This window comes from Pogoniulus pusillus, chromosome 19 (assembly GCF_015220805.1).
Source record: "Pogoniulus pusillus isolate bPogPus1 chromosome 19, bPogPus1.pri, whole genome shotgun sequence".
In the NCBI taxonomy this organism is placed as follows: domain Eukaryota; kingdom Metazoa; phylum Chordata; class Aves; order Piciformes; family Lybiidae; genus Pogoniulus; species Pogoniulus pusillus.
This window is the reverse complement of record NC_087282.1, coordinates 2,930,452-2,939,266: the sequence shown is the minus strand read 5'-3', so window position 1 is coordinate 2,939,266 and position 8,815 is coordinate 2,930,452. Positions and strand designations below refer to the sequence as shown.

The 8,815-nt window shown below is 45.6% G+C and overlaps 1 protein-coding gene across 1 annotated transcript in view; it reads left to right on the top strand.

Annotated features, from left to right (window-relative positions):
- Positions 1-273: 273 nt before the first annotated feature.
- Positions 274-8,815, top strand: part of LOC135183770 (connector enhancer of kinase suppressor of ras 2-like) — a 212,135-nt gene continuing 203,593 nt past the window's right edge. The window contains exon 1 of the mRNA XM_064158971.1: positions 274-340. Coding sequence (XP_064015041.1) covers positions 274-340 — 67 coding nt within the window. The remainder of the gene's footprint in view (positions 341-8,815) is intronic.

Sequence of the window (8,815 nt, the reverse complement as noted above, 5' to 3'; positions counted from 1 at the left end):
TTGTAAGTAAGTCTATACGTACTGCACCATTTCCTGGCTCTCTGCTCCAGCGTGTTGCAGGCTGTGTGCAGTGGGGGAGGTGCCAGGGCTGATCAAGCAGTGTAATTTTATACATTACTGAATCAGTGCAGGAGAAACCTGGAGGGACAAAGCATCATCTTCTCTTTGGACTGCACTGTAAAATCCTACAGCTCTCTCAGCCCAGCCATGCTCTGAGACATTTTTTTCCTCTCCTTTTTTTCCTGATTTTGGTGTGAATGATAAAGTGATCTGATGATGGCTCTCGTTATGGAACCTATTAGCAAGTGGACGCCCAAGCAAGTAGTGGATTGGATGAAAGGTATGATCATTTATTACCATGTATTGTCTGTACTTCGGATCCTTGCAATTTACATACCTGCTCTTGTATTCTTTGTTTTGGGCAGAGTTTATTCAGTTCCGATGATCCCTGTGCTGCTTTGCACAGTAGTTTTTAGCGCCGCGACTGAGGAGAGAGGCTGCTTAAGCTGTGCAGCGTGTGGTTGGAATTTCTGCCGAGAACTGAGCAGGCATCAAATGTGTCTGTTGATAAATGCGGGCATAAAGTGCTTGTGTCTGCTGGCTCCATTATGCATTGCACAGTGCAACGTTATTACGTTTGGCTGCTTTAAATTTGCCCTGATTAGCTCCGTTTTGCTCATATCAGGTGATCTGATGCAGTGGCTGTGCAGCACTCGCGGGTAGTTTAGGGTACCACAAGAAGCATAAGGTGCCGGGGGCTGGACCGAGGGATTCTGCTCCCTCAGGGCCATGTCCTGATTTGCTCAGGCTCCCCAGCCGCTCCGCTTCGTGCGGCTGTCTGTGTCCTGCACTCGCGTCCCCGGCCGCCGGCGGTACCGCGGACAGTGCAGCCCGCGCCGCGCGTGGGGCGTGCGGGGGGGACGCGCAGGGCTGAGCACCGCTGCGCCGGGGAAACTCTTGCCCACAACTTGACAGCGAGGGCCGTTTCCTTGCCCCTTCGCAGCCTCACGTCGCGGCCAGCAGCTGTGACACGTCTTGCTTGGTAATGCCGGGCTGTGCTGCAAACAGGCTGGCTCGGCTGCGAGAGGGTGACGGATCGCTCCTGGTGGCGATGAGTGTTTGGGGTTTCTCCCGAATGGGGACAATTAATTTCTGCAGCGGGATGCATTGGTCTGGGTTTACATTGCTGCCCAGGAGCTGTCTGTCTCAGAGACAAGCGATTTCTGCTACAGAGGAGCTCCATTATATAAGAAGAAGAGGTGCAAATTTTGTTTGTCCGCTACTCGAAGCAATCATTTGGGTAATGTGATTGCTGAACTCACCGGAGGGCTGAATTGGACACCCACTATAATAGCCTTAAAGCTCCCGAAGTGTTAGTATTAACAAGGAAATGGTTTGATTTCATTTGGCTGAGCTTCGTCTCCATCCTTAACTGAAATTGAACCATTCAGGTGTTCGTCAGACACATTCCACTTAGGAGCAAACTACTCTTTTACAAGCACAGGGTATTGTGAAGCTAATGGTGTCGCGGGGAGTGCCTGAGGTTTGTTTCTCAGGTGTTCGTGAAGTCAGCTTAACTGAGTGGTCATAAGCAGGTCTTTGGGAAGGACCCCAGAACCCATCTGCCAGAGGGTTGATTCTCATGCTCCAGTGTCAATACTGGAAATCAATTCTTAATGTGCATACAGGGGAGAGCTTCCTGCTTCACACCTTAATTTTCTGTATGTAAAAAGATTTGAGAAGTGGACAGACCCTTTTGCTCTTTCAGCTCATTACTGAGATTGTGATGTAATTTAATGTCAAGGTGGCCATCATACTTGTTGCTAAACTGAAAAATACTTCCTGCTACTTTTTGATCCTTTTTAATGTAAACTAATTACATCTTGGAGGTCTCTTCCAACCTGGTTGATTCTATGATTCTATGAGAGAGGCAAGAAGGTCATGCAAGCAAAAGGGTTTCAAATGTATGGAGTTGCCTTGCAGTTTAATTTTTGTACAAAGGCTGCATCCAGCATCCATAGGGACGTCTGGAGTAGACAGTATTGGCAGCTGTGTGCCTCTGGGCTGAAGCATAAATAAGTATAGTGCAATGAATATTGGAGAATTCACAAGATAGATGTTTTCCTTGGGAGCATGAGCTCTACAGCTCCACAAACAATAAAGTTGCACATTTGTCTGAATTCTCCGTGCCAATATCCCAAGTCCCTTCTTCATCTCAGTGTTTCCTTTTGTAAATGCATACTTTAAATGTAGCCAAAGCAAAGACCATGCACACACAAATGAAAGCACACAAGAATTGGTTTGAAGCTGCTTGCAAATCCCTTACTGTACAAAAATGACCCACTGTGCCCACTGCTTACCTGTAATTTACATATATCCTGTATGTCAGCTCCATTAGCTACAGTTGTTCTGCTAAGGAGCTATTAAGGCATTAGGGAGGTCCCAGGTCTGCATGGGTGGTGATTCTTAAGTGATAAGATAGCTTTTAGGTATGTCTTCTATACTGACTGATACATTTGGACAGCATTAAAAGATACAGGGAAGGGATTTCAGGGAAATGACTATGCTGGGAATGTGAAAGGTTATCTTTGCTCTGGAGAGCAACATGTTAATAGACACTGCAGCAATTAATAGACACTATAGCAAATATTTCAAGTGCAATACACTTTGGGGGGGGCCCTGGAAGTATGCAGTCAATTAGCTTTATTTGTAATTACATTTTACTAGAATTGGAATATGTGCATTGTATTTCACAGGGCAATCATAGCAATGTGCCTTTTAAAACTTGAACTTACTAGAATAGAATAGAATCAACCAGGTTGGAAGAGACCCCCAAGATCATCCAGTCCAACCTAGCACCCAGCCCTATCCAGTCAACTAGACCATGGCACTAAGTGCCTCATCCAGTCTTTTCTTTAACACCTCCAGGGACAGTGACTCCACCACCTCCCTGGGCAGCCCATTCCAGTGGGAAATCACTCTCTCTGTGAAGAACTTCCTCCTAACATCCAGCCTATACATCCCCTGGCACAACTTGAGACTGTGTCCCCTTCTTCTATTGGTGGTTGCCTGGTAGAAGAGGCCACCCCCCACCTGGCTACAACCTCCCTTTCAGGCAGTTGTAGACATCAATGAGGTCACCCCTTAGCCTCCTCTTCTCTAGGCTAAATGCTCCCTGCACTTATTTAAGCTGTTGTAGCTTACTCCTAGTGAAGTGCATGTTGTGAAACTAGCAGTCAGTACCAGCAACATCGAGTTGTTGAGGAGAAGATGGAAGAAAGCCATGAAAATTATGTTAATAGTTTGAGACCTGCCTACCCAGAATGTGTCCTGCTTACGGCAGGCTGTTGTGAGGAGCAGCTGTAGCCGAAGCTCCAACCAAGAAGAGGCACCCTTCTGTTCTTTTCCTTAAGGAAACGTTACTTGCCAGAAAAGTAAAACTTGGTAGGCTTTAAGGAACATTGTTATGACAAGTTGGCATCTTGTATTTATCCACAGTTCCTCTCTTGGGAGCGCATTCAACTGGAATCCAGCTTGGGAACCGAAGGCGTGGACAACCTGAAAAGGCCACGCTTGTCTTTAGGAACTGATCCTGGGGGGTTAGAGAGGCTCTGGAAGTTAAGGATAGGATCTGGATACCTTTGAGGTGAAGACATTGTCCTTGTACAGAATTGTTTAGCAAAGTTTAGCAAACACATGGCAGAAGGCACTGTGGTTAAAAAAAAAAGGAGTTTTCAGAGGAGCAAGAAAGGCTGACTGTGAAGACATTTTAAAGCACAGTTTTCAGTCACCACTCGTGTCTTTTCCTCAGAGTTTTCCAATGTTTTAGATTTGTCTAACTGTTTTTTTCCCCAGAAAGCAAGCCAACGTTCCTCCTGCTCTGTACACATTTCATACAGAAGTCGAAGTTTTTCCTGGAGATAGGTTCTATGGACCTGAAAGGTACTGCAAGTGAAAGAACTTTGCCTTGCCCAAATTCTCTTTTGGCACTGCTGGAGAAACAAATATTGCTCATGCATCTTGCAAGCACATGAAGAATCAGTGTAGCTTAAAAGTTTTCCTTTTGATTCGTTTTCATAGGTTCATAGATTCATAGAATGGTTTAGGTCAGAAGGGACCTCAAAGATCATCCAGTTCCAACCCCTTGGCCATGAGCAGGGACACTTTCCACTAGCCCAGGTTGCTCAAGGTCTCATCTAACCTGACCCTGAACACCTCCAGTCAGGGGGCATCCATGACCTCCTTGGCAACCCAGGAGCAATCCTCCCTAGGCAGTCTGTTACCCATTCTAACAGATTAATATGAGTGGGTGAGAATCTACACTTGAATATTTACCTGTGCAATGCTTCTACCTGGAGACTTTGATTGCCTTCTGGCCTATGAACTTGCCATGAAACTCAGTGATGCTTGGCAGTTGCAAACAGGTTATTGGGGTGAGCACCCCTAAACCAGAGGTCATCCATTTTAACGTGCAGGCACGTACCATGCAAGGTAGTCCTGGCCAGAATGTGGGGGATTGGGGTGCAGAGGGCAGGCATGATGTGCTACTGCTGCCTCTTACTTGCACTCGTAGTAAAATACAAGCATGGTAGTTTCTGTTCTCGTCGTAGGTGGAATCTAAAAGATGTTCTCTGCACTTTTACAGATAGCAGCATTCGAGATTTTGTGCTCCCTGAGTGAAGCAGTTTCCAAGTAGGTCATTTGAAATGCAGAGTCATTTTGGACACCTCTGTCCAAATAAACACTAACTTCTCAGAGCAATCTGGTGAGGTGAAGTGCAGTACAAGGAAACACAGCTCTGATTTTAGGAGAATGGAATGCTGCTAAGCAGCTGGAAATTAGAGTAGGAAACCAGCTATTTCTTGAGTACCTGTAAGCCATAACTCCACATGGAGCCAGCTACTCAGAGTCCTTGCGACTGACAGTCAGGTTTGTCTGCCAGAACAGCCTGCAGTGGAGGTTTCTCTCCTAATGAATCCCCAGCTTTGGATACTCATTTCACAACTGCAAGCCGTTTTTTCCCCTTTAAATCAATAATTTCTCCACTCTCAACAGGAGATGCAGACATGAAAAATAAAAATTAATTCAGTTGGTAAACTGATTAACTGTGCTGCACTGATCCTGTGCAGAATAATTATATGTTTAGCTGAAGGGTTTTCCTTAGCATGTAATTCCCTGATTTCAAGCTGGCTCATAAAAGAGAAAGGAAGGGAGGGAGGGGAGAGCTGAGAGCAGGGAAGCTGATGACGTGAGTGGACTTGTTAGCATTCACAGCACGCAGGGCTCCGGCAAACCCCCTTCTCCGGCTTCTCTTGCTCTCCATTAGATCACTACCTGTTCTGTAGCAATGTGTCATAGGCAGGGAGCCCCCTCTGTTTACAGGATGCAACATCCAAAATCTCAGAGTCTGCTGGAGACACAGCTAAATATTATGATCTACTGCAAAAGCAGCCTTAGAGGTACTGAGCTGGATGATGCTTGGCTTTCTTGATCCCCCTTCGTGACCTTAGAATCCCATAACGCAAGAATTCAACTTCACAAGATGCAATTTGAAACTCGAGCAGATAACCCAGGTCATACCTTATTTAGAAAAATGTAGGGTTTATGACATCTTTTCAGTTCTTCCTGAAGACAAGTATGTCTGGAAGAGAACTGAGAGCCACATATAGAGACACTCCCAGAATTAGCATTGCATTTTCAAGCAGTTCTAAGGCAAAGGCTTCATCTTTTTATTCTACTCTCACCAATTTCAAAACTGAAACAAACAATTTGCAGCTGTGGTCCCCTATGGATTACTGTGTTCCACTACTACCACATGTCCAATTGTGGCTGTAAAGTCACCGAATCAGAATGGTCTGCCTGAGCTCTATGTATCTAAAAGTTCATCACCTCAGCTGGCTGTCTCTTGGAGAGGAAAGTCTTGCACAGTCTGCTCTCATGCTGCTTAAGTATGATTTGAGGACACACTGGAGTTTTCTGTATTCTTTCCTTTAAACTTTTGCTTCCTTTTAAAATTGATCTTCTTCTGTCTTAAAGGTTATCCAGTTCAATTAAAGGTTACCTGGTTCAACTCCCCCTACCATGGACAAGGGTACCTCTTACTAGACCAAGTTGCTCAAAGCCCCATCCAGGTTGGCCTTGAATGCTTCCAGGGAGAGGGCCCTGGGCAACAATTCAAATTCTTTTCAGTTCTTCTTTATGCTAAAGTATTTGCATGTCACTGAAAATTAGCATTTATTAAAGTTACTGGTCAAAGGGCATCTCAAGCACATCAGGGTTTTGTTATCACCTACCTTACACATGGAAAATGAAAGGAGATGCAGTCAGGGGTGATCTCATTGCCGTCTGCAACTACCTGAAGGGATGGGGTTGGGCTCTTCTGCCAGGCAAGCAGCAACAGAAGGGGACATAGCCTCCAGTTGTTTTAGGGGAGGTCTAGACTGGATGTTAGGAGGAAGTTGTTGTCAGAGAGAGTGATTGGCATTGGAATGGGCTGCCCAGGGAGGTGGTGGAGTTGCTGTCCCTGGAGGTGTTGAAGCCAAGCCTGGCTGGGGCACTTAGTGCCATGGTCTGGTTGATTGTCTAGGGCTGGGTGCTAGGTTGGACTGGCTGAGCTTGGAGGTCTCTTCCAACCTGGCTGATTCTGTGATTCTATGAATATTGGCTATTAATAGTGAGTAATAAAGGTATATGTCTGATGTTTAGGCCTAGCAGGATAACTGTTTAACTAGTGGAAACCTAGCAAACCCAAGTCAAAATATTGAAGGTCCAATCAATTTTCTGTCCCAGAGGACCTCAGTTCAAAAAGCTCAATGTGCTTTGTAAGAAGTTCTGTAGGAGGCATAGCCTCCTGAGAGAAGAAGGCATAGTGTCTGTCAGAGTTTCAGCACCAGGAGCAAATGTGTAGCCATTGCACTTTTACTAACACTTTACAAAAACTCCATTCCTTTCAACCTAAAAGGTCAGGATGTTGTGCAGAGCTCATAAGACTGGCAGGATAACTAAGACTCAGTACTCTCACAGCTTTAACTGTCATCACTTTAATTTAGTCTATGTACCACTGGCAGCCTGGATAGACAATGGAACTCTTTGCTGAGTCCATTACTCCATCTTCTGCTTTCCCAGTAACCATGCAGGGGTACTCAGTGTCATTGCAAGCTGACCTGCAATCTGGACATTCTACAAAGGCCTCCTTTTATGAAGTGTAGCTGTAATATTCTTTGTCTGAGGTATCTCTGGGTCCTGTCACTGTTAGCTCATTTTTACTAGCACCTTTTGGAGGACTAATTAGAAACTGGTCTTTATATCTTCCAGGAACCAACTGGATTAGCACTACCTCCAGAAAAGATTTCAGCAACATTTAGCAGTTTAATGGTCTGTGTATTTATTACCTGGAGATTGAGGAATATGTTCTGAAGTTTCCCTATCTGTAAGGCAGATAGGGACCTTTTAAAGAAGTGTAATTCTGCTTGCAGAGAGAAGTCTGAGCTGAACAAAAGCCTCCTAAGTCACATTTCTCAAGCATAACTAATCTTCCAGGTCATTATGCAAAGAAACCTACTCTACTGTCTTCAACCTTCATATAGGCACTCAGACAGCACTGCCATGCACTGCTGTGTCCTGTGACCTTATCAGACCTTCTCACCATGCATTATGCAAAAACCTCACCTTCAGGTTGTGACTACCCTGAGGAGAAGAGACTGGCAGTGCCAAGCCAGAAGAGCTCAACCTCCTCCAGCTCTCCACTATTTCACAAGGGATTGTCTTAGGAGGCAAACCTCAGAATAAATTGGGTCCCGTGGATGGTGACAGTTTCGGATCACACCGAACGAGGCTCTGTATGTCAAGAAACTGCAAAGCTACTGGATCCTGCTGAGCAATAAATGACCTGCATGGTTTCTTCCCAGACATAATGCTGACAACGTTCTCTTGCCCTCCTCATTCCCAAGTCTGCATTTTTTCTTGCTTTGGCAGGGCTGACACCGACACATGTTCCATAACATTGAGCACTCTGTGTGTAACACCTCAGAGTTACTTTAACAAGTTTATAAAACGTCTGGCTCTTGGAAGCTGAGCAGAGCCTCTCAGTGTTGCAGTATTTCTGGCTGACTGGTGGAAAGCTGACTTAGAAACATTCCACTTCTTGTAGAAGAAGCTGAGTGTATGCCAGAAGAATAGTGCCTAGATGGGGCTGTCCCAGGCAAGCTTCCATCCCAGTTCCTGCATCTCAAAAGCAGTGGGAGGGCAGCTGCCTGCTTTCTGGGTCTGTCCTCAGCGCAGCCTCCTAAGTGTACACTCTGGGTCAGGTGGATGCTTCATGTGCTGGAGTAAAGCAATCTTCCTACTTAATGAAATCTCCATACATCTTTTCTGACAGGTCAAAAGTGTTGTGTTTCTATTTGCAATGGGGAAAAAATGTGTGAGGCATGATAAATCTTACACTTGGTTAAACCAATTAAAAGTAGAAATGGTATTAGCATTTGACCTGGCCAGGCTGGAGAGTTGGTGGCAGAGGTGACTCTCATGAAGTTTGACAAGGGGAAATGTAGAGTCCTTCACCTGGAGAGGAAAACCTCCTGGGCCAGTACAGATGAGGGCTGACCTGCTGGAAAGCAGCTCTGTGGAAAAGGACCTGGGAGTGCTGGTGGAGAACAAGTCCCCCATGAGCCAGCAGTGTGCCCTTGTAGACAAGAAGGCAGATAGTATTCTGGGGTGCATTAGGAAGAGCATGGCTGGCAAGTCAAGGGATGTTCTGCTGCTTCTCTACTTTGCACTCCTGAGGCCACCTCTGGAGCATTAGGTCCAGTTCTGGGCT